Below are 27,037 nucleotides of genomic sequence, written 5' to 3'. Positions count from 1 at the left end.
AACTGATGCTTTTGAACTGTGGTGTTGGAGAAGACTCTTGAGAGTCCCTTGGACTGCAAGGAGGTCCAACCAGTCCATTCTAAAGGAGATCAGCCCTGGGTGTTCTTTGGAAGGAATGATGCTAAAGCTGAAACTCCAGTACTTTGGCCACCTCATGTGAATAGCTGATGCATTGGAAAAGACCCTGATGCTGGGAAAGATTGAAGGCAAGAGGAGAAGGGGACGACAGAGGATGAGATGATTGGATGGCATCACCGACTCAGTGGACATGGGTTTGAGTTTTTCCCTAACAAACTTTTTGGTCAAACCCAATATTTATCAAATCAGCCTTGATCACACTGACTAGAATTTATACTTAAATGCTATATACTTGAACTTGGAATTAAATCTGTACATTAAAAGTATTTACCAAATGAATAAAAGTAAGTGACCATTTATATGTATTTTTAAGTACATATGTTTTACTTGGTTAATAGGTTCCAGTGTTTTTTGTTTTATTTGAAAAATACACAGAAATGATAGACAATAAAACTAGAATAGATGGACAATTGTGTTAACCTCTTTTACTCATCTAATGGTGGTAGTTTTGGCTGTGGCCCTTTAACAGATGCTAATTCTATAAAACAGTATTGATAATTAACCATAACAGAAAAACAAACAATAACAAATCAGCCTTATATAGTGACATATCATCATTCAGGAGTAAGGTGGTGAATAATCCATGTAGATAGAAAAGGGGAAAAACAGAGGGGAAAAGAAAGTTCAAATAATCGATTGAAGCATAACTAAAGGTTAGCAGTTCTCCCTTCTTTCTTGCTTTCGTTCTGAAAACGAAAGATTAGATTGATTCAAGCAGATATGCTTTGAAATGCCATAAAGAACGCCTCATCTGGTGCAGTATTGACAAGCTGCCTGAGTGTATCACTGGCATTTTCATTTTACTAGCCCAGCAAGAAGAATCAGGGAGTGGATTTTTACCTCCCTGCCCACCTGCCTGTGAATTGCTTAAACAACTTCTGCGTGCGCGTGTGAGCGGCTCTACACTGTTACATGCTGGGTTAAAAAGGTTCCTTCTCTGGGGCTCCAGTGGCTTCCCTCATCAGATGGATGGGAAATGCAGTTTGTGGCCGGCTGAACTTCATTATTTAGTTTACTGCCGTCTTGTATCAAGAGAGCAACTACTGAGAAACGCTTTATGCCCACACCCCCGTTTTCTTGGTGGGGAATTTGTAGGCCTGTTCTGCAAAATCATACCGAGGTAGAGCAACGACATCTCTGTGTCTTCAAACAAACAGCCACCCCGCTGTCGCTGATCAGCGTTCCTGGGATGGCGGTGATTGAAATTTAGCACTTAGAGCAACTTAATTGGCACACGGATCTGTTAAGCATATGCCCCCACCGCAGGCCTGCCATCTGACATGCCCATAGGGCACCCAGCGCCTCGCACATGCTCATATTTTGCTAAGAAAGTCAGTTTTGAACAGATCCTTGAAGGAAGTCTGTGCAGTAGTTAAAGAGAGGGGTGGTCTTAGAGCCCAGGTCCTCAGATTTGTGCCTGTTTTGGGGTGACCGTGGTCCTTCATCCCCTTGAAGTTGGAACAAACCTAAGGCATGGAGTTCCAGTTCGCTTGCTGTGAAAGAAGTGATCAGAATCCTCTCACTGGTGCCTGTGTCTTCAGTAAAGCAAGCCTTGTGCTAGCAGAGTAGAACCATGAAGGATTCAGCAGCTCCTTGGTAGCTTGCTGGCTTGGAATTCAAGGTTAGACCGTTCTGTGCTCACTGTGGCTACAATTGATCCCTTGGCCTTCCGAGGAAATCCAAAAATCAATGTCAACATTTTTATGCTAAGTTGGAAACAACAGGACTGGGCCGAATGTTCTAGGTTATGACTATCAAGAGAGAAAATATGAACCTCAACAGAAAACAAGGCAGAGCTATTAGGCTCTTCTCATTATGTAAGGAGAGCAAATAAGGGCTGAGACCATCCATGGTTAGAAACACGCTGCTCTGTTGAATCTTCCCCAGTGTCATGGCACTCCTACGCTTCACTTAACCAGGCGGAGCTAGGTCAGGGCTGCCGGCAACAAAGGCAGCCGCTTTCTGATGCTGCCATGATGGGCGTGAGTTCTGGTGCGTCCCAGACCACCAGGCCTTATCTGTATTTATGTTCTTTTCTGGTGTCAGGCAAAATTCTGGGCTCCTAGTAAATGCTTAAGAGGTGTTGAATTCTGAAAGAATGAGCTAAATTGTTTGGGTTCCTCTGAATGAGGTTGAAGAAAAGCAACAAGTTAAAATTATAGGAAGATTTGCTGAGAAGCAAATAAAGCTTAAGTTTCAGTGTTAATTACACAGGCCCTTTCCCAGGATGTGCAGATTGGAATTCATGACTTTGTGTTTTGTTTCTTATAAAGAGATACCTAAATTCTGTAAGCTCTAGGACCCAGGGTCCAGTTTTAGCTGTTTAAAGGAAGGCACTGACAACTGAAGTGAAAGTTGCTCAGTTGTGTCCGACTCTTTGCAACCCCATGGACTATGCAGTCCATGGAATTCTCTAGGCCAGAATACTGGAGTGGGTAGCCTTTCCCGTCTCCAGGGGATCGTCCCATCCCAGGGATTGAACCGAGGTCTCCTGCATTGCAGGCGGATTCTTTACCAGCTGAGCCACAAGTAAAGCCCAGGCACTGGTAAACCCTTCCCCAATCAGTGTAAGTGGATGCTGCAACAATTCATTCAATTATGTTAAGCACCCGTTAAAGGAATTCTAAGTCCTCCCTTGGGCCATTTCAGTTCTATGAAATTGTAATTGTTTGAAACTAACCGTGATGTCTTCTTTTGCCTTCAGGTGATTCTCATTTTGACAAAGCTGTTTGACTATAACCTGGGGAGCATCACTGAGAGCTCGCTTTGGAGGTAAGGAAATTGAGCTAACAGTTACAGTCTTATTTCAACATGATGCCCTCGGCCAGGCTGCTCCCTCCTCACCCCTGTTTCCTAGGGAGAAGGTTTCTGGTTATGTGTACCCTTTCTTCTCTGTCTGCTCTTTGTTTTCCTAACCATGGGTAGGGTTTTTGTTGTTGTTTTTACCAGAAGGGCCAGATCCTTTCTTTGTATAGACCTCTTCTTTTGGTCAGAAGTCTTTTTGCTAAGGTGTTCATTAGGTTGTCTTTATGGATGTTGGTTCCCATAGTTCTCACCAATCGTGAGCTTATTGGGGTGGAAATGAAAGAATAAGGATGTCTTTGCAGAGGGGATCAGTATAACTCAAGGCCTGAAGAACCCAGGCAGGCTCCCAGGGCAACACTTTCACAGCTGCTTTTCTGTGGTTCTGCAGCACAGAGGTGTGCACACACACATGCATGCGTGGGATTCACACTACTGGGCCATATATATATATATATATATATATATATATAAAGTGTATAGTGAGTGATTTTTCAAATGGATGAACAAATCCTTTAAGAGGGTAGACTAACTCATTGGATTTGGCACAAAAGCAAGTCCTCGGATACCCAGACAGTTATTCTGTCCTCCTTTATTCTTGAAAACTATACATTCTCTTGTTTCATTTTGTTTCTTAAAAAAATCTGCTTGATTTATCTCATTCCTCTTTGGCTCTTCTCCAGTAGCCTGGGTCATGTGCTCAAACCCGAACTAGTCCCTGAAGTCTAGGAGAGAGCCTTCTCTGATTGGCCAGGTCTGGATCACATGATGATCCCTGAGCCTGAAAGGATGGAGACAGACTTCAGAGATGATATTCATACATAGACACATGCACTCTTTTACATACATGCACACACACAAAGGCAGCAGTGGTCTGGACAGACCAAAGTTAGTAGTGACCACATAAGATCAGTGGGAGGTTCCATTAACTCAGTTCTCAAGACCAGTAGAGACTGGCTGCTGGCTCTGAGTCTCAATGCTGAGGTCTAGGGAGAAAGACTCCAGTCACCCTATTTGACAGCTGTTCCCCCTGCTCCCAGTACACTCGACAGTGGCTGGGGAGGGAAAGCTGATTTTCATGGTAGCAGTTTGTTTGTAGGGCCTTCCTCTGTTGGGGAATGTGGTGGTCATACAAGAGGTGGCTCATGGATTGAATAGACACCCCAAAAGAATGTACCAGACCCCACAAGAAGATTGTTCATTAAATTTCATTTTCACTTGATGTCTATTTTTTATTAGACTTGACACCATGTATAAGAAGCTCCAAATAAGTTGTCCTATGCTCTGGGAGAGCCCTACTATACTAAAGAAAAGGCTAGATTCTGTTATTTTATTTGTTGTCAGGCATTTCAATTAGTGAGCTCTTTTCCCAATGAAGAGGCCAATTATGCAGAGTTTCTGTCCCAAGGAAATTTATGTAACTGATTTCAAGTGTAGGAGGTTTGGTAGGAGCCTCTAAAAGTACAGTTCTTTAATACATTAAGGGCCTGACTCCTGCTGTATTGTTTAAATTCAGTACCTGTTTGTCAGCATCTCTGAGTAAGCTTATGCTTCCTTGATCAATTTCTCTAATGTATGTGCATAAATGAAAATAAAAGCCAGCTTTTACTCTGTGGTGCATCTGCCATCTAAAGTGTTGTTGGTGTATTAGAAAATTAAAAGATGTGCAGTTCTGTTTCCGTGGGATAGAGGCAGAGCAGCCATAACTCTCACTCTGAATAGTCCTAGGAAGGGCACTCTGGAGGGATATGAGGAACAGCTTGTCCTGGACTGCAGAAGCACACGTCCAGCACGCATCTCTCTCTCTGTTGGGGCACTATTACTGATGCCCCAGTCTAGGAGGACTATTCTTTTCTGATCTTAAGGAATCAGGTTAGTGAAATAAAAATGATATCTCATTCTAGCGGTATCAGACCTCCCTTCTGAGGGAGCAAACTCTGTGGGCTTTAGCTTGGGAAAGTGTGGCAAGAGTGACCTGCTTACTTTTCCATCTTAGAACCAATTTCACTGGAGAATATACACATATATGTACACAAACACACACATTCATAAAAACACACATATACATACATACACATATACACACATATACACATATACACACAGGCATGAAAAAGTAAAGTGTTAGTCGCACAGTTGTGTCTGACTCTTTGCAGGCTCCTTTGTCCATGGAATTCTCCTGGCAGGAATACTGGAGTGTGTTGCCATGCCCCCCTCCAGGGGATTGTTCCAACCCAGGAATTAAACTCGGGTCTCCTGCATTGCAGGCAGATTCTTTACCATCTGAGCCTCCTAGGAAACCTATATGCATATGTGTGAAAGTAGATCAGTCATCTCCGCCTGTTTGCAACTCCATGGACTATACAGTCCATGGAATTCTCCAGGCCAAAATACTGGAGTGGGTAGCCTTTCCCTTCTCCAGGGGATCTTTCCAACCCAGGAATCGAACCCAGGTCTCCCGCTTTGCAGGCGGATTCCTTACCAGCTGAGCCACCAGGGCAGCCCCATATATATGCATGTGTACCTATAATATGTATGTGTATATATGCATATATATTTGCTTTTCTAACATACCCAAAGTAATCATTTGCCTCATATGCCATGTTCTACATGTCTTATCATGTTCTGCATGTTTTGTTATGTTCTACATGTCATATGTGGCAAATTATTACTGTGGGTGTTCTATTCTATTGCAACTGCTCATTTTAATACTTTATAGGAGACCACATGCTTGAGTTAAAATATAATTTAGAAAAGAGGAAAGGAGAAAGAAAAATTATTTATAAAACTTCCTAGTTGCATTTCAGGGCTGCATTTTTTGAATGGCTTATAGTACCCATATTCGGTCTTTAGGGAGCCTTTTCTGGGTGTTAACTTAGGACAGGGACAGGCCTGGATGGGTCAAGAATGGGGACCAGGAAATGAGGTCCTCAGGGCCCTGTGTCTTCTAATTCAGTCCTACTGAAGGAGACTAGACTGCTCGGCGTTGGCTCATTTTCTCCTGCACAAGCTTGTACTTTCTTCTCAGAAAACCTGCCTATGCCTACAGTTGGGGGTTTACTAGGGGCACAGACCCTATTTTAGAAATTCTCATGGCACTCACAGCACTGGATTCAGGACATAGCACGTAGATAATGCTCAATAAGTATCTGGTTTTGGACAGGCTAGTAAGTACTACAATTTTATCTCTACTGCATGGTCACGAACATACAACTCTGTTTCTCACTCATTTATTCAACACAGATGAATTGATTAACTCCTCTAGGCCTTGTATTGTTCTTGTCTGGGAAAGGGAGGGTGAGTAAATACACAGATCCATAGCATATAGGCTTTGCCTTCTAGGACTTCGTTGTTTAGAGAGGCTAAGCTCTATGGACAGTTAAAATGAGAGAGAACTGTACTTGTCTGTAATCTGCCTTGTGTAATTACATTGAATAATGTCCTTACACAGCACCCGGAGCTGCCAGATCCCAGAATGTGTTTAATCTAATGTAAATAGACAAACTGTCATACAAATATTAAGTGTTAGCATAAAGATATGAGATAAGTGTTGCTTCTTTACTTTGCTCATGCTTGTATTTTCTCTTTGCAACTAGACTATGTCCTTAAACCCAACACCTTTCTGGTTTCATGGTCGGCAGTGATACTTTGCTAATGAAAATAATGAGAACAATAATAAAAGTTAACTTTGATCAGGCTCTAAGTTCAGTGCTTGACATGCATTATTACATCCTCCTAGTTCATTTTTACAGTATGCCAAGGTCACACAATTTGTAAATAATAGCCCACACACTTACAGGCACATTAATTAATAAACTTCATTCATTTCACTGCTTATTGATCATCTAGAGTCCTGTCTGCCTTCGGGTGGATCTTGCTGTACCTAAACAAACAACATTTTAATCATACATACATATATGATTATTATCTATCTGTTTATCTTAAAATCAGAGTTTTCAAAGCATTATAACATTTTGAACAGCATTTTCCCTATTCCAGAAAAATACTGGGCAACAGGGAAATGGTTTCTTGTCCAGCAAACAGATACATGGACTTTCTGATTGAGCCTGTATTCTTTATGACTTTTACCAGCTGCGTAGTCCCAAAGGGGCAAGTGGCAAATGCCTCCAGGGTGTTAGGGTAGGAAAGAAGCCAGAAAAACAGCTGACCTTGCACTGGTGTTTTAGGGTTTTCAACCTTGCTAATCAACAAACCTAGGCTGACAGAGCAAGATGCCACTCTTCCAAATTAATGAGCTTCGGCTCCCAGTTGGTCTTGTCATTGATTACACCTTAATCCTGGAGCCGGTTGTTGATTTTGTTTTGTTTTGTGTGGTCCTTCACTCCAGGAGTCAAACTGAGAGGCAAAGGGGATGATCTGCCCCAGAACAATTAATTACACCTCAGGATCTTCTTCACTTTCCAGAGGATTAAGCTGTGAGACTTGGTAGAGCTGGTGGTTTTACCATATTGAAGCAAGATAAGCTTAAAGGTTGAGATAAATAAAATGTCAAAATCTAGATACAGTATCTCTTGAGAAGAAATGTATTAATCCCTGTGCCAGGGTAATCAGCACTCTGCTGAGAGGCTTAGCTGGTGAGAAAGCCTCAGGCAGTTGCGAAGGGCCTAAAGGTGTACTCTCTTAAAGGGACGCACAGCCTACCAAGGGCCTGTTGTAGAGCTTGCTCGGCCTGATTCTCAAATTCACTGCTGTCCTATTTTCCGATCCACATGAAACATAAGCTTATGAAAAGATCTCCACCATTATGGACGACTCAAGCAGCAGTTCCTGCTTTTGTGGAACGAAGGTTAAAGTGGGGAAATGGATTAGGCCATTTGATTCAGCACTGGGAGCCAGCCCTGTTTCCTTGTCACCTGAGTTGCTTTGTTTCGTGTTGGGTGTTACAGCGACTGTCAAGAGAAGCGTCCCCATCACATCTTTGTGGAGAGAATGCTGCAGAGGGCTTTGAGGCAGCTTCTGTGTGGGGTTGGCTGCAGCTAGTACTTCCTGGAGAACTCCAGGGATTCAGGCTGACAGAAGCTGACCTGAAGATGCTGACTTTCGGCCAACCCTGTGGATAATTCCCACTAGCTGGAAGTCTCTTCCTTCCCACTCCTCCTCCAGGGGAAAAGCAGAGAGTGACATGAATAGGCTGTTAGACTCAGCTTGGAAGGATGTTTTGCCACACAATTCAGCTTTCAGTCAGTTACAGATACAAAGATTTAGAACAGGGATATGTGGGTGTGCTAAGTCAGATCAGACTCTTTGTGACCTCATGGACTGTAGCCCACCAGGCTCCTCTGTCCATGGATTTTCCAGGCAAGAATACTGAAGTGGATTGCCATTTCCTTCTCTAGGAGATCTTCCCAACCTAGGGATTGAACTTGTGTCTCTTGAGGCTCCTGCATTGGCAGGTGGATTCTTTAGCACTGAGCTACCTGGGAAGCCCCTGGCCAATGCAAGTGCTGCCAATGGCAACCTACTCCAGGACTCCATGGACAGAGGAGCCTGGTGGGCTGCAATCCATGGGATCACAGAGAGTTGGACATGACTGAGAGTGCGGGCGTGCGCAAATGCGCAAGCGCGCGCACACACACACACACGCCCTATACATCCTGAAAAAGAAAAATCGAATAAAGTTAGAGTGTGAAATTTCTGTGTAAGAGGGCTCTTCATGTCACACAAGTCCAGTGATGTTAATCATCCCTGTGTTGCAAGTGTTTAGTGCCTGCCTAATGGCCCCCAGGAGAGAGTCAGGCTCCCCAGCCGGATCAGGAGGTGCCTTGGAGTCTGGACTCCTTTGACTTAATAACTCCTATTCCCACCCAACGTATTTGTGTCATAGAGAGCTACTTGTAGTTCCTGGGCTTACAAATACAGTTTTTAATCTTATTGTTTTTAAGAAATCAAAAGGAATGTGTGCTCATTATAATGAACCATACAGTTAGAGGCAGAAGAATTGTTAGTCTTTTCCTTCCCACACAGATTCAGCTTCCCTGAGGTCAGTGATACTAAGCATTTTGGGTGATTCTGTCCGCCTCATTGTGACCAGACTCAAAAATACCAGGAGATATATACACATATCAAGACCACTTTTTTTGTTTGTTTGAGCAAATAGGAGTAACTATTCACAGGACTCTGACAACCTGTTATTTTCACTTACCAGTGAGTCATGAGTGTCCGTCCAGATGAATACATTAAGAAAAATGGGTCAGGTTTATAAGCATCAATTAGTACGGATGTTGTATACTGAATTTAACTACTGCATGCTTAATTAACTTATGTAGTGCTTCTTTTGAGCCAAGAAGTGTTCTCAGTGCTTTTTTACCTTCATAAAAACCCTTTAAAGTGAAAATTACTAGTATCCCAGGTTTACAGATGGGAGAACTGAGGCTTAGAAAAATTAAGTACTGGGCCCAGTGGTCATGCAGTTGGTGAGTGTGAGCTGGATCCTGGGTGTGCTCTCTTAAGTCCAAGCTACGCTGCTTCTCTATGCCTTTTTATTTGATTTTTATTCTAATTTCTACAATATTACTATTACATATGTGTGTGTTAGCCCCTCAGTTGTGTCCAACTCTTTGTGACCCCATGAACTGTAGCCCACCAGGCTCCTCTATTCATGGATTCTCCAGGCAAGAATATTGGAGTGAGCAGCCAATCCCTTCTCCAGGGGATCTTCCCTACCCAGGGATCAAACCCAGGTCTCCTACATTGCAAGCAGATTCTTTACCATCGGAGCCATCAGGGAAGCCCTATTTATTACATATAGTGCTTCAATCAGCATGTTTGTAAACATGTTCTTACATTCTGGTAATTTTATCTCTGTAAATTACTCTAGAGTCCTAAAGGTTGTATTGCTGTATCAAAACCTAATGCATTTATAGTGTTAACAGATACCTGAGATTACTTTCCAAGATGGTTGGGATAATTCATATACCCACAGGCAACAAGAGACTGTATATTTCCCTATAATGTCACCAGAACTGGCTATTTTTTATACTTAAAATTTTGCTGCTGTTTAGTGAAAATGATGTCTTGATTGCAGTATTTAAAGGGATTTTCTGTGACTACCAGTGACACTGAGTATCTTTTCATATGTGTATTGGTCTGTGACACTCTTGAACCCCTGTCTCCATCTCTCCTCTCTTTCTAAGCAAAGGTAATTGCTTCTTCCTCAATAATCCTGAATGTATTATATAAATGGTTATCAGGTGTATATTTATTTGGTTTGTTTTAATAAACATCTACTAGCCTGGTGGGCTGCCGTCTATGGGGTTGCACAGAGCCGGACACGACCGAAGAGACTTAGCAGCAGCAGCAGCGGCAGCCCCCTTTTTTATGCCAGGCACTGTGCTAGGTAGACACTAGGAGTAACAGATTGCTTGTTCCCTACAGAAATTCAAAACTAGTGAACGGCAGACACTCACTGGGTGATCATAGAAGTGTGACAAATGCAGTGCCAAAGTTATGCACACGTTATTGTCCATGTTCATTTATTTCCACACTAGCCTGGAAACTCAGAGACTGTGACTGTCTCTTACTTATTTTTGTTCACTTGGCACCTGAAATATAACTTCACATGTATTAAGTTATCTTTTTTATTTTTATTTTTTTTGCTTAGAAATAGTATGTTGAGTATTGGTTCAGGGTCTTCTCTGAAAGTCAGATCTGTGCTGTGTACTTATTTAATCCTAAATTTTTAAACTCAAGCCTTCCATATAGGAAATACTGTTTTCAATAATGTGCTACATGACCTTGTGAAATATCACTGCATTGCACTCAAAGAGTAAGAACACAGGCAGTACCAAGTGTGAAGAGTCCAGATTCAAGTCAGGGAATCCACTAATATCCATCGAACACTAGGCATGCACATTGGAGGTTGTCAAAATCTTCCTGCATACCTCCTATTTCTGTAGGGATCTGGCTGAGTTCTGCCCAAAGATGCTGTTGGCTTTCCTGAGATGTCTGTGAGGGTCTGGACTCAGATCGCATGTTTTCACTTCTCATTTGCCTTGGTGATTGGCTATGCTGAGTTCTCCACTTCTCCTTTTAGTAAGTAATAGATGAGATACACACAAAAGCTATCATTGCCCTGAGGGTGTAGTAATTTTATCAGTGTGACCTTAGGAAAGAGTAAAGCAAATGCAGAACAACTGGCATTCCAATATCAAGTCTGGTTATAAACTCAGAAAGTGGTTTCGGATGTCAGTTTTGGTTTTCCTACCTTGCCATTGAACAGTACATGATGGAACCCTAACATCTATGTTGTCCCTTGAGATTGAGGTCACCACCATCCAATTCCAATAGGAACCCAATCCTTCCATATCCTCATAACCTCTCAAAGGAATTTCTTCCTCACTTGATGCTTTGTTCTGTCCTTTGAAGTCAAAACTTGAGCTTATCATTAATAAGTAAGTAAACAGGGGCAGTGGATGTTCTTTGGGTCTAGAGCTCTGCCCTGGGTACAAGGAAGGTCAAAAGATACCCAAGATACAATTAAATTCTTACCTTTCACCAGCATACAATCTCATTATTCAGTCAACATGACTAGCTTGTCATCATTTTTTAGGTCTCAACCTGAATACCATCTTATTTTTAAAAACTTATCGGTGCCCACTTATTAAAAGGAGACTCTTGTTTCTTTTTACCATAGCTCTTTGTTCCTTTCATTTACTGCGTGTCCTGATGTCTAATGATTCTAGTTATCATTTATTCAGTGGCCGATGCCACCAGTATTTCAATTGTATTTCAAATGCCAAGGAAAGTGCATGGCCCGTAGACAGACATTCAAGTGAGATTTCTCAATTCATTGAATGTGTAAGTAAATACATGCCTAGAATCATGGTAAATTGTGTGAATCCAGATACATAAAAGATTTGATTGTTGCTCTTAAGGAATTCACAGTGGGAGAGAGATAAATAAATGAGAAATTAGTGCATCAAATGTCATAATAGAGGTATTGTAATATGACCCAGGTTGAAGAAGGAAAAGGATATCTGATCTGAATCTTGAGGAACAAGTAAGAATCACACTAGTAAATGGGGCTGTTTATTTACTGAGAATATACTGTATTCTAAGCACCTTTAAGTGATGATAGTCTGGCATATTGAGGAAACTGTACAAGATTGGAATATACTCTATGTGTGTAATATTGGAATATATTCTGTGTATGGAGAGGATGTTTGTAGATGATTTTGGAAAAATAGAAGTGAGGTAATTCATATTTTTCTGTGCTAATTATTCTGATATTTATCCCCTTTGAAGTATCATTTTTTTGGTTTGGGGCAAGGGGGAAACTTGATGAAATGTGAATTTTAGGAAAATAAATGAATCATGGTGTCCTGTTGAGAATTTCACTTGGGAAACAACAAAACTGGTGACCATGGGAATAGCAGTCAGTGGTATCAGAGGAGCTGAGAAGGGATTGACTTATTTTAGGCCACGAAGGAAAGGAGTATGGGGTATGGAAGTGGGTAGTGGTGGTGATTTCAATAAATCTTTTAAAGTGAAAATGAATAGGGCCATTTGGATGAGGGAGAAGGTGAAAGGGAGACATGGTTTTCTTGCCTTGGTCTTGGATAGTCCAGTGGGTGGCGAGGTTATTTACTACCTACATCTGCTCTGTTGACAACTCCTGAGCACTTTCTCTTAGTGAAGGAGAAAAGGATATGGAGGCAACTCTTTCAAGGAAGAAGATTTGAAGGGACATAAAGGAAGACATATAAAAATATAAAAGAGGTCATAGACTAAAGGCATATCTTCCTTTCCGTAAGTGAGGACAACCCTGTTTTATGGGGGTTGAATCCATGGAAAGAGATTAAAAATGTAGAACTTAGGAGGGAGTAAAACTGGTCCAGGATTGAGCGGCAGAGAGTATATGGATTTGGAGCTTCTATGGTTGGGGGGCGGGTAATCCAGCTATGGTGATCAAGGTGGATGAGGAGTAGACCAGAGCAGGAGCATTGCTTCTCTTTTAGCAAGAAGGGAAGCCAGGTGGTTTGGAGCAGCTGCTAAGGAGCCACGAGGAAGGCCTACTCAGGGAAAGCAGGGGTAGCTCTGGGTGATGCTGAGAGCCCAGCTGGGGCCATGGCCTAGGGGTCAGTGTGGCTGTTTTCACTCCAGTGAGCAGGGGTCATCCTCAAGAAGGCACTTGGTTGTGTTTTTCTGGAGCAGTGTTAGAGGACAGGACAGCAAGATGGTTGGGGGCAGTGAGTGGTAGATGAGGGGATCTGTGCCAAACAGAGAAGAAAGTGAAGCTGGGAGTTGGGAGAGGACAAAGAGTGAATAGTAGGACCTCCCCCTCCCAATCCAAGCATGTCTAAAAGCCTAAAGAACACTGAAGAAATAATATCCAGACTTTTTATAATATTAAACTTAGACTGTATCTAGCTTCCAGGGGACTCTGTGAAAAGGACCTGGTAAGAGAAGGTGGTGTTAATCAGAAAAATATTTTCTTAAAAGATACTGTTAAGAAATCCACCCAGATCTGTAGAAGGAGCCACTATTTCTCCATGTGTATATGAAACAGCTAGATCTGTTTATCAGGCCCCCAACATTCTGAGCGAAAACGCACATTGTGGGGAAACACCGGGCAGCCTTCTCTGGTTGAGTTATATTAGATTTTTCTCTGGGGAGCTGCTGACTCCAATGCTAAGACTTGTGGACCACGTCTGGTAGCCACCGTGATGCCTTTAAGAAAATAGTGCCAGCCTAGATATCACATTGAAGTGATGTTGGTTTCCTTTCTGGTTACTTTTTTCTTCTTATCACAATTTGCTCTGGAGCCCATGCCAAAAATGTGCTTCTTTGATATTAAAGTCTGCTTTTCAGAATTTAATTTTCTGGACTCTCAGTTGACCTTGGCTTCTCGTTTTTATCCTGTTAGGTATTTATGGTCCTTGACTTTGATCACTCCATTTAGTAGAATTCTCAATAAAGGAAACTCATTATGTGTTCCAGACATGGTGAACTATGTGTGGGTTCTGCCAAACAACATGTGCCCTTGGAAGGCTGTCCGTAAACAGGTCAGCATTTGGGCTCGAGCATTGGATGACAAGACATGAATCCAGGCTCTGTCCACTAACTAGCTCTGAGATGATGGGGAAGTTTTCTAACCTCTGCTTCATTTTCTCATCATAAAAGGGGATGCAGTAGTATTTATCTAGTAGAATTATAGTGACACTTATATTAAAAAAATGTGCATCACTTACTAATCACACAGTAAATAAAGTAAATAATCTAAAACCAATAAAAATCTTAGATCTTGTACTTCTATGGTCTTTACTTTTTCATCTGAAATGCCTTTTCCCTTTAGGCTATTTGTCTAATAAATAATAATGATAGCCATTTATACAGATGATTTACTATGTGTTAGACTCAGCTGGTAAAGAACCTGCCTGCCAGTGCAGAAGATGCAAGAGATATGGGTCGAGAAGATCCCCTGGGAAAGGAAATGGCAACCCACTCCAGTATTCTTGCCTGGGAAATCCCATGGACAAAGGAACCTGGCGGGCTACAGTCCATGGAGTCGCAGAGAGTCTGACGCGACCTAGTGACAAGAACAACAATAAAGACACTCCTCTAAGAACTTTATATGTATTAACCATAAGTGAATCCTCTCAGTACCATCCAAGTTTGGTTATATCATTATACACATTTTATTTTTTTATTTTTTAAATATTTTTTTAATTTTATTTTTTAACTTTACAATATTGTATTGGTTTTGCCATATATCAAAATGAATCCGCCACAGGTATACATGTGTTCCCCATCCTGAACCCTTCTCCCTCCTCCCTCCCCATACCATCCCTCTGGGTCAAGATAAGGATACTGCTCAGAGTCACAAGAATACTAGGCAGTAGAGAAGAGATCTGAATTCAAGCAGTCTGGCTCCAGAGCCTGGCTTTGAACCCCAGAGGGACCATCTCTTGTGTGATCCCTTTCTTGACCAGCACCTTCCACACAGAATAAATCACTGCTCACGTACTCTTTCTGTTGTACATATTTTCCTTTTTTGATGTATTACTTTGAGTCGTTAGTACTTTCTGTATATTTATTCTCCTTACAGGGACCATCTTGAAGGTTGCCTATTACGTTATTAACCTTTGTATCCATAGCACCAGGTATAGTTCTTGGCCCATAGTAGTTGTTCACTAAAAAAGAGCACCAGGACAATAGATTGGGAAGTTCAGTTAGTTCAGTTCAGTCGCTCAGTCGTGTCTGACTCTTTGCAACTCCAGAGATTGCAGCATGCCAGGCTTCCCTGTCCATTACCAGTTCCCAGAGCTTTCTCAAACTCATGTCCATCGAGTCGGTGATGCCATCCAACCACCTCATCCTCTGTCGTCCCCTTCTCCTCACACCTTCAATCTTTCCCGGCATCAGAGTCTTTTCAAATGAGTCAGTTCTTCGCATCAGGTGGCAAAAGTATTGGAGTTTCAGCTTCAACATCAGTCCTTCTAATGAATATTCAGGACTGATTTCCTTTAGGATTGACTGGTTGGATCTCCTTGCAGTCCAAGGGACTCTCAAGAGTCTTCTCCAACATCACAGTTCAAAAGCATCAATTCTTCAGTGCTCAACTTTCTTTATAGTCCAACTCTCACATCCATACATGACCACTGGAAAAACCATAGCCTTGACTAGATGGACCTTTATTGGCAAAGTAATATCTCTGCTTTTTAATATGCTGTCAAGGTTGGTCATAGCTTTTCTTCCAAGGAGCAAGTGTCTTTTAATTTCATGGCTGCAGTCACCATCTGCAATGATTTTGGAGCCCCCCAAAATAAAGTCTGTCACTGTTTCCATTGTTTCCCCATGTATTTGCCATGAAGTGATGGGAGTGGATGCCATGATTGAGGAGAGACGACTTAAAAAACAAATGCCATAGTTGGGGAGAGAAGACTTAAGAAACAAATGAACTGTGTCATCTGTGGATATAATTAATTGATGCAAAGCTTGCTGCTTACTGTATATCACAAGTAATCAAAGGGTAACAGGAGTAGTTTAATCAAATATCAGGTCTTGCTGTCATTCATTGCCATTGTACATGAAGGAGGTGACAAATATTAATTTGATTCTGCCATGTAGGTTGACACTGCCATGTGGCTTGTCTGTAATTATGCTTCAGTGTATGTTGGAAGATGGTATTGTTGTAAAGGGGAGATGAATTTATCCCTGTTAGTATCTCCTAGGGGTTTCCCTGATAGCTCAGTTGGTAAAGAATCCACCTGCAATGCAGGAGACCCCATTTCAATTCCTGGGTCGGGAAGATCTGCTGGAGAAGGGATAGGCTATCCACTCCAGTATTCTTGGGCTTCCCTTGTGGATCAGCTGGTAAAGAATCTGCCTACAATGCAGGAGACCTAGTTTAATTCCTGGGTTGGGAAGATCCCCTGGAGAAGGGAAAGGCTACCAACTCCAGAATTCTGGCCTGGAGAATTCCATGGACTAGTCCATGGAGTTGAAAAGGGTAGGACATGGAGTCAAAAAGGGTGAGCAATTTTCACTTTCACTTCCTTTCAGTATCTCCTAGTTTCTTTTCCTTTAGCTACCATTGGGGGGTTGTTTAAAAACAAATGTAATGTTGAGCCCATTTGAATCCCTAATTCTGAGCCCTGCACACTGCGCTGTCACCAGAGAATAAACTTCACCTGCGGGGAATAGGGGCCCCCCATCAGAGAGCAATATGGTCTCCAACCAAAGCTGGGGAAGCCTTGTGTGTCAACGAAGCTGGCACCTAGGGGTGGGGACTTCGTCCTGTGTGTCGTAGGGCACAAGGGATGAAACAGCACTACTGGAGAGTTTTAGGAAACCCGTTTTCTTATTTCAGGTGAAGTTTCTGAACTACTGTTCATCCATAAATCAAGCTGGGGCATTTTCAGCTCTGTTCTCTTCTTTCCAAAGGGAAATGGTGTGCTGAAGAGTTATTCCTCAGCACGGCTTTATTTCTTTCTCCTGCTGGGATGTATTAGCAAGGTCATCACCTTTGGTTTATTGGCTTCAAACAATCTGTGATTGCAGAGGATTATGACTTCTTAGCTTGCAGAAGCAGGAGATGCAATCAATTCATGAAAGGCACAGGACTTTTTTTTTTCTCCCTTTTAAAAAATGTATATTTATTTCTGCCAGCATTTCTGGGGACCACGACTTAAAAGAGCTTTTTGAAAAGAATTTATCATTGAATGTCCTGCTTCATTGCTTCTTTCAAATAAGAACACTGAGCCAAGCCAATGTGAACTTAGATTTAACTCTTTGAGTTTGAAAGAAATGAGATGACTTCACAAAAGTCTTTCCCCCTTTCCTGACTTTCCAATTAATTTCCCAAATTAATTGGGAAATGTATACTCATTACAGTATGCCAAACAGATACCCTTTGAAATAACTGGGGACTCAGATTAGTAATAGCTACTGGTTGATGAATACGTTCTCTTTGGTAAGGCAAGAAATTTTTTTGTCTGAAAACTCTTAGAATTTGATCAGTATTTATTGAAATATCAGTTTTCTGACTTATATTGACTATATATCCAGCTTCTTGGATCACCCTTTCTCAGGCTGTTGCTGCCTTTCTCCTGGGTGGGAATCTATCACTTCTGACTCAGACATGTCAGCATTTAAACCCTCTTTCTTCTACATTGCATGGGATGTTTCCTCTTTGGAGGTCGCAGAAAACAATCACAAAGACCTGTGTTTTCAGAACTGAGCAAACTGATGTTTTCACATGGAAACTATACTTGTACCAGGGTGCAGTGGGCGCTGGTCTGCAGTAGCCTTGGCAAGCAGAGTTTTGCTGACACCAAGTACTTACTGCTGCACTCTTGATAGAGGCCTGGCCTCTGAGTTCCCCTTCTTGGCAGCTCTACAGAGGTCAGAGGCTGATGCTCTCGGGCTGAGATGGTACATGAATCTGTGTATTATGCCTTTACCCACCCCTATTTTTGTTTAGGTTACTTTTATAGTACCTGTGAAACTGGAAGACTCTTCTTAAACAAAAACCCTGCTTACTTACTCACTGGGCAGTCTAAGCTCGTGATTCATGACTCCTCCAATCACCAGGAAGCATGTGAGATCAGGGAGTTGCGGGTGGTGAAGTCAACTATTATCTCGACTCAGAGCCTTTGATTCACCTGTGTTTCTCACCTTCTCTAGGTATAACTCTTAAAGACAAATTCAAAATGAAAATCAGGGCCACTTCTCTTATTCCAAAGATTCACTGTAGCAGGGCAAATGTCAGGGTCTGGTACCATTCTGGTTTATAACATGTGTGAGCTTAGTTGCTCAGCCGTGTCCGATTCTTTATGACCCCATGGACTGTACCCTGCCAGGTTCCTCTGTCCATGGGGATTCTCCAGGTAAGGATACTGGAGTGGGTTGCCATGCCTTCCTCCAAGGGATCTTCCCAACCCAGGGATCAAACTTAGGTCTCCCACGTTGCAGATTGGTTCTTTACTGTCTCAGCCACTGGGAAAGCCCAAGAATACTGGAATGGATAGCCTATGCCTTCTCCAGGGGAACTTTCTGACCCAGGAGTCAAACTGGGGTCTCCTGCATTGCAGGCAGATTCTTTACCAGCTGAGCTACCAGGGAAGCCCTGGAGTTGAACTGGGGTCTCCTGCAGTGCAGGCAGATTCTTCACCAACTGAACTACCAGGAAAGCCCAGCTTCTGGTTTATAAAGGCAAACATCAAATGGATGGGTAAGCCCCTGACATAGGCCTTGTAGATTAAAGCAGAGCAAGATTGTGACTTGGGTTCCTCTTCCCTCTACTTCCCAGGCCTGCTTTTGTCACTGCTTTGATACTTTCTGCTACCCAGTAGTCCCTATGGCCGTTGGAAATAATGCTACCCTTCCTTTCTTTATGGATTCTTTATGTTTATAGAAAAGATAGCTGAGATGGTTATTTAGTCTCTTCAAGCCTCAGGCAAGGCTACCATTTCTGGTTCTCCTTTTCGTCATCTGATCAGTTGGAGTGATAATAGTTCAGCATTTCAGATTTAAGAGAACACACATATACTATTTGAAGATTTGATTGTGTTCCATTGTATTTAACCAAGGGCAGCACTTTACCAAAAACAAGGTGGTTACAAAGAGCTCCTAGCGACTTTGTGTAGGACTGTGCCTTGGCACGGCTGACAGGCCTACTGTTTGATTTTCCACAATGCTTTTAAAGTTGAGCCTTTCATTATATTCAAGGACAGTCTTTGCACTTGACGCTTTCTCTTGAGGAAATGCAGATACCATTTTCTTGTGGGGCTTGTGTCAAACCCGTCATCATCAAGGCCACATCTGTCTGGCAGAGGAAATCAGAGTTCAGTAAATTCCTGAACATTATCTCTGCTTCCAGTTTACCAGTGTGGACACTGTGGACAGTGTGCAGTGTGGAGCACCTGCTCCTCCGTGTCAGGTAGATATATTGTGAGGAAAAATGTATTTGAAGCTGCAGATGCATAGAAGGGTCTCATTACATGTAAATGTCCTTTATTAATAGCATTTTCCCATACATTCTCCTTTCTGTGGTGCCTGCAGTTATTAGTATCGACCACCAGAAAGATGTCCTGGGTCTGAGACAGAGTCAGATGTTAGATCCACTAACAAAACTAAAGCTCCTGCTTAGATTTGAATGTCTCTTCTGTACATTTCTTTTTAGATGTGTGTTGTTTGTGGATGCTGGATCTGGGGAAGTGATTTATTTGTTTTGCTCAAGTCATGTAAGTAGTGCCCACAAGATACTGGTCAGGTCCCACGTGAAAAGAAGGAAAAAGCTCACTAAAGTGCGTGTGTCCCAACTCATGGCCTGGGGCCAAGTCACAATTTAGAAAAGAAGGGGACTGGCTATTACGTATATAATAAGTAAGCTGCAACACGGGAATATACAAGGATAACTGTAGCTGGAGTACAACCTTTAACAAGTTGCAAATCACTTTGTTGTACACCTTTAACATATAATATTGAACGTCAACTATACTTTAATCTAAAAAAATAGAATTCCTATAATCATGGATACCAAGGCCCAAAAGCTTAATGACTAGTAGGTGGCAGAGCTAGCACCATAATCTACCCAGGTAGCACTCAGACCTCCTACCTGCACACATAAACAGGAATTGAGATTTTCAGCAATGAATCAGTGTGTAAGAATAGTTGACTTCCTGCACCATCCGGCAAAGATCACTTTGGCAGATTTTCAGGAGGTAGTTAACATTCAGATGTGTCCAATCAGATGGTAATAGGGGTGTGTATTTAAAAGAATGGAGCCTATCGGCTGGCAGTTCTTAAGTTTAATTTTGAAGGTTCAAAATACTTTCTAGAAATGTTAGAAATTCTAGATGAAAATTGAATATGCTTCATCTCCTTGAATTTTTCTCAAACTTTTGTGAATATAATCAAAATTGAAAATCTATTAGAGAGAGAACTGCTTTGGTCCATCTTATGAAAAGTGAATAATATGTCCTGGGCATGTTTGAGATTTGGTGGGAACATGTCTTGTGTTCTAATCTTAGCACTGCCATTAATTGTGTGATCGTAGGCAAATGGTTTTGTTTCATAGAGTCTTAGACTCCTCATTTATAACAAGAAAACTTTGTACTACCTGATCTCTAATATTTAACCTAACTTTAACATTCATATCTCTAAGAACTGTTGCCCCAAATTTTGCCATGTTTAAAGCTGATGTCCTCGTATATTTTGGAATGTGAATGAGATTAGTACCCCCATTTCTTGAAGTATTTTTTTTTCCTTAAATGTGTCCGTCACAGCTCATTACTAGCTGATTGGAGACAGGCCAGTAAACTCTGGTTTTACAGGTAGTAAGACTCGTATTTCATGGTTATTATATTAGAGAATCTATATGCCAAGTGAAAATGATAGAAAACAGAGAATTAATGACCTTTACTAAATTGTCTTATACCTTTGAAATTTAATTTGCATATTATATATAGGGGATGATAATGATTCTATCCATTAGGCTACTGTAAAGAGTAAACATGTTTTTAAGAACTTGCCTGTTATATTTTAAGTGGTAGAAACATAGCTGAACCCTAGGTCTTTTGATTGTAAAGGAAAAGAAGAAAAAGAATTAGTGATCATTTCCTGAAAAGCCTGTGAGAGCCTCAGTATCCTCACCGTAAAATGGGTATGCCAAAAATTCTTTCCTTATCTAAGGTTACTATAAATACAAGGTATCATGGGCTTCCTTGGTGGCTCACATGGTAAAGAATCCACCTGCAATGCAGGAGACCTGGGTTCGATCCCTGGAGGAAGATCTCCTGGAGGAGGGCATGCCATCCCACTCCAGTATTCTTGCCTGGAGAATCCCCATGGACAGAGGAGCCTGTTGGGCTACAGTCCATGGGGTCCCAAAGAGGCAGACATGACTGAGTGACTAAGCACACACACGACCAGGTATCATGATAGCCCACAGGCTCTGCAATTTTATAAAGTGCTCTGAGGGTGTTAGGGATGTTGTTATCCCTAGTTGGGAGTAGAAGCGGGGAAAACTTGAATTCAGTGATTTCCTACACTGTGGCTGAGGGCACCCCAGATGCAACTGTCCAAGTACCATTATAATTCACTAGATAATGGACTCCTGGAGAGTATTTAGTTTGCAACTTTTTTGCCTTGTAGCATTGAAGCAGAGAACAATGCCTGCCACATAATGAGTCCTCAGTAAGTATTTCTTTAATGATTCTGTGAATTAATGAATCACTGATTTATTTTAGTTTCTATCCTATTGATCATGGGCCTGCCGATATGCTGAGTAAATTTCATACTCACTGGCTGTTAATCCTGGGTACATTAGAATCTCCTGGGGAGCTTTTAAAAATATTATATATGTGGGCTCACCGAGGACTAATTGAATCAGAATCTCTGGGACTGAGCCTGGGCCATAAGTAGTTTAAAAGCTACCCAAGTGATTTTAATGTGAGAGAGACACATAGAATCAATGACACTTGATCCATTGTTTTCCTGGGGTTTGTTTGACTGGGTTTTTTGCTAGCATTGCCAATTACTTAACTTCTGGGCATGCAACTTTCAGTGACCATGTATTCCCATCTTGCCATTTGTCATGTCTAAGAATTTTCTACATTAACAATGGTGCAAATTTATTATCCACATTAAGAGTGTGATCTGTTTTGCTTCTAGTCCTGAAACACAGTCATGCTGTCCATGTAAATCATAAACTTAGATCCTTTTGTAGTGTGCAGGAAAACATGTCAATCAGGATGGAGAAAATTAATGTTGACTAAGATAACTGACATGCTGTAAATTGCAGAGGCCTGGGTCTCAGACTGGTTTCAGAATAAAACAATCGGTAATCTCACTATAACATTATGAGATAAGGCAGTGCCTAGGAGGTGTTTTAAATTAGAGCTTGATTCCTTTTTAAGCATTTATTTGCAACTTTATTGGTATAAACCAGCTAAATATTGCCATTGCCTTTAGGGGGAGTACTTATGTCAAAGGTATTTTGATTCTTCACAGAGCAGACTCAATTTACATGTTTGTTGAAGATGTCATTGAAGTAAACCTGTCTGGATTAATCATAATTATGTTATTTTGTTTTTCATGGATGGTTAACATGTTCATTCTTTTTTCATTCCTGGTCCCACTAAAGTGTCTTTTGCCCAAGAACCTAACATAAGTCATTTCATAGACAGGCATACACCCGTGTGGTGAGGGCTAGGAGAAGAGATAGCTATCACTCTAAAGCAACAACACATACCTTTGCTTTGTCACCCCATGAAAAGTTAAATAACAACTCAGGACTCCAGTTATAACACGGGGTGACAGGAGCGCTGGGAGGTGCTTCAAGGAAGGATGATTAGATGCCAAATTAATGGTATCAGGGGAGCTCTCCGCAGCCAAATGTGAAGTTATTTTTACTCAAGGCACTGATTTCTACTCTGTTTTTTAAAAGCCTTAGGGTATCTCCAGGTATTTCAAAAAATGTCATGTAATTCTCAAAAATAATAATATAAAGCATATTGATATCATAATATGGGGCTTCCCTCATAGCTCAGTCAGTAAAGAATCTGCCTGCAATGCAGGAGACCCAGTTTCGATTCCTGGGTCAGGAAGATCCCCTGGAGAAGGAAATGGCAATCTACTCCAATATTGTTGCCTGGAGAATCCCATGGACAAAGGATCCTGGCAGGCTACAGTCCATGGGGTTGCAAGAGTCGGACATGACTTAGCGACTAAATAGAGAGAGAGAATCTCTTCTGTAACTGCTTGCTGCTGCTGTAGAGATGGGTGAAATTCACATTGTGTCACTGTTCCAAAAAGCAAGGAATGGACAGCCAATCAGCTCAACACATCATCTCCCCGTTAAGAACACCCCCAGAGTGTAACTGTCAGTGTTCCCAAGTCCTGCGATTCCTTCAATCTTCTGGAACATGCAAGTCTGTGACTATTCCTGCTGTTCTGGAAGAATCTGCATATTTCCCCCTAGACATTTTACCTATTTCATTGGCACACGTGACCCAGATTTGGAAGTGCGTTCATCTTGGATCACCCTTTTCTCTTTTTGCTCTTTCCTTTGATTCCAGAAATTCTTTAAAAATAATGGATGGTAATTAATAAACCACATGGCAGGCAGGAAAAGAAGGAGCAGCAATGGGCTCATTCTGATAGACTGTGCTGTCTGCAGATCGCTTACCAGGGCAGAGTGCTGACATACCCAGCCCCACAAGAAGGTCTTATCCCTGGTCTTAAACCAAAATCATTCTTGAAATTCCTGTTATTCGTAAGGTGTCATCCATGAAAACTGCAGGAGGCTGCCCCATGATGATGGCTCTGAGCTGGTGGCTGTCCAGTTCAGGAGTCAGAAACAAGCAAACATCTGTATTTGTGCACTTGGGGAGGTTGCCAACTTTCAGAGAAAGAACTTTACACTGGAGTCAAGCATGGTGAAACCGAGTTTTCTGCTCTTCTTACCAAGTATTTTCCCTACCCCCTCCACACTCTGCCCAGGGAGTTCTGAGACCCTTCTCTTGCAGCTGCTTTCCGCCCCACCCCATTGAAAGTATTCCATTACTTTTCTGTCTCACCTGTATTGTACAGCCTTTGCTGACAGGACAGCCTTTCTTTGTATGTCCCTCACCTACTGGAGTGCCTGACACATTAAGTAGGCTCATTAAAATTCATTAAATGAATAACTGAATGAATGAATAAAGACCCAGAAGAATATTTCTGGAATTCTCTAGGTATCGAGTCTAAGTGTAGTCTTCTCCAAAGTATCACTGACCCCTCAGAGTCTGCCAGGAGGGGAAGGGCAAGACAGGGATTTGCAAGTCTTCTCAAAATTAGGAACGAAATCAAGACAGTATTTTCCCAGGATCCTACTCCACACGGCACGTCTTCCAGAATCACACACTTACCGTTTGAGGGAATCCCAAAGCCACTGTGTCTGCATAAATGTATCTCACAGTCAGCTCTACCGCAATGACCCTCGGAAATCTGACTGCAAAGCTCCACTGAAATCTGCTGAGACTGTCCTCTCTTGGAAAGGCAGATTCCCTCACATCTGTCCTTGATTTGCTAAGGCTTTTTTGATCAGATATGACTTGTGGAGGTCATGGGAACATTAGACCTCTAGGCTTCCTGGACTTCTGATAGAAATTTATCTGAGATAAATCTCAGATAAATCTGAGATTATTTAATCTCACTGTGAGATTAAAGCAAACAAAATAAGAGCCCTGACTCTTGAAGACAACCATGCTTTCCCAGATTCTATTAAGAAAAAAAAAAAAAAAATTGCAGAACAAGATGCACCTGATCCAAGCACTTGCCACCCAGGCCCAGCTCTCCTGTATTGATGCTGTGCCTGTGGAGTTCTTTTTCAATACAAAGATAATAATGTATAATGAGATGCATAAATGCATACATCCAGGCATAAACCTGCAGATTCCAGCTTCTCCATATCCCCAGTGGCAAAATGAGGGAAGGCTAGCAGAGGGTTCTGCAAATAATTTGTATTCAGCAGCCAGGCCACTTACTTTGCAGGGTAAGCTGATGGCCGTTTACTCTAAGTTTAATGACTCTGTTAGGAGTGACCTTTCTGGTGGTTTTCTAACCAATCAGTCTTAACCCTTTAACTGATTAATTTTCTTAAGCAGAAGGAGCCCCATCACCCCTTCTCTCTTAGCAATCATTCGTTTTACACCACACTCAAAATGATTAGTATGGGAATTTTAGTGACCCTGCACCATTTATCTTCATCTTCCTGGCTAGAATCTAAGCAAATGCATATTCAGATATATGCTGGGTGGAGGTGGGGGTGAGGGGTGGGGGTAGGGTCATTTGTTTGTTACAGAACCTTGCTGAGTACTCTAAAATTCAGCCAAGAATAGCAGCTTAAGTGACAAAATCTGATTTTCCATACATTCAGGTCACTAAAACAATGGAGGCAAAATGAACCAGAAAGTCTGCAAAACAGCCTTTCTTGGGGATCTGCTTTTCCAGAAACTGATTAGAACTCTTATCTGTCTTGATGTGGCTTCATTAGCAGACAGAAAGAAAGGGGAAGAAAAAGCCAGCACATTTTCTTTCATAAAAAAGCCATTTTAATATGGACAGAAAGTAAACACAAGCCATATTTCGGTGGAACTCAGTTATCTCTAATGGGCCAATTCATATCTTTTTCTGTTCTCAGATCTCAGACCTTTTTCCCTTCATTTTTAAAATATAATTTGAATTTTTCTATTAACTGTTACAGAGAGGCCTACATGTAATACACGGTGGAAAGGAAATGGAAAACGAATGAGCAATTTTAGAAGATTTTAGAAATCTTTTGTTCTGGAAAACTTCATTCTCTTCTGATCTTCAATGTAATCCCCTTCTAAGTCCCTCCTCTAAGGCTAAGCCATCCCTGAACATGAAGCAGCTCCTAACCATTGAAGCATATTCAGGGAGAAAGAATGACACAGAAGGAACCATCAGTTTCTCTCTTGTGAGAGTCACGTCTTTCCTATGAATGTTGTCATGTGTCTTGTCATTGATGTGCTTTAATAATATTCTTTAATTAGATGCAATTGCAAGAACAAATTTTTCCAAAAAATTATGTATATACACATACCTAATTTAGAAAAAAACATGTAAACTGTGGAAAGTTTATATGCTAAGAAAAAAGACAAGAGTGAGAAAAAGTAGACCTAGCAGGTAGGTGGGTGGAAGCTGACATCCCCGTCCTCCTCTGTGTGGGGCAGACTTGCTTGTCCTTGCTGCTCTCCGCCTCCTCCTGGGCGATTGGAACAGCTCTGCCCATAGTCCCTCCAAATGCCAGATCACACACTCAGGTGGGATTACTGCTTCAGTGAACCTGGACCTGGCCAGGACAGGATGCTGCACACTCCTCTTGTCTGGCCTCTGCCTCCCATCCATGTACCTAGCTCAGAAGAACCCTGGCTATAACCGTAAAATATATTATTTTTCTTTCATGTTCTACTCCTAGTAACTGGATAAAGTCCATCATAACATACTTAAGCATTAGTAATTGTCTCTTGGCTATATATATCTCCCTTAGAAATATTTTGGGAAGAATGGTTATTGTGTAAGACGCTTGGTCTAATATCATCATAATACTACTAAGAAGTAGTGAAGTAGTGATGTTGCTCAGTCGTGTGTGAATCTTTGCAACCCCATGGACTATACAGTCCATGGAATTCTCCAGGCCAGAATACTGGAGTGTTCTGGAAGATTTCCCTTCTCCAGGGGATCTTCCCAACCCAGGGATCAAACCCAGGTCTCCCGCATTGCAGACGGATTCTGCATCAGCTGAGCCACAAGGGAAGCCCAAGAATACTGGAGTGGGTAGCCTGTCCCTTCTCCACCAGATCTTCCCAACCCAGGAATCAAACCGGCGTCTCCGGCCTTGTAGGTAGATTCTTTACCAACTGAGCTATGAGGGAAATATTACTAAAGAATTGAATAATTCTCTTACATCAGACTTAACTGTTACATATGTGCCTATTTATACTTCTAGATAAGATTTCAGAATCTACTTCTGTATCTTACCTTCTTTCTTAATATTATATTAGTTTTAACCATTTGAGATTCCAAATTTTAACCTTTTTTAAAAAAATATATAGTTGACTTACAATAT

At 41.7% G+C, this 27,037-nt stretch overlaps 1 protein-coding gene across 5 annotated transcripts in view; it reads left to right on the top strand.

Annotated features, from left to right (window-relative positions):
- SORCS1 (sortilin related VPS10 domain containing receptor 1) overlaps positions 1–27,037 on the top strand; it is a 576,630-nt gene that overhangs the window by 218,850 nt on the left and 330,743 nt on the right. For all 5 annotated transcript variants that reach the window (XM_059881921.1, XM_024985735.2, NM_001191207.2 and 2 more), the window contains 1 exon segment: positions 2,843–2,910. In XM_059881921.1, coding sequence (XP_059737904.1) covers positions 2,843–2,910 — 68 coding nt within the window.

The sequence above is a fragment of the Bos taurus genome, chromosome 26 (assembly GCF_002263795.3).
Source record: "Bos taurus isolate L1 Dominette 01449 registration number 42190680 breed Hereford chromosome 26, ARS-UCD2.0, whole genome shotgun sequence".
NCBI classification, from domain to species: Eukaryota; Metazoa; Chordata; class Mammalia; order Artiodactyla; family Bovidae; genus Bos; species Bos taurus.
This window is presented reverse-complemented; position numbering and strand designations above follow the sequence as displayed.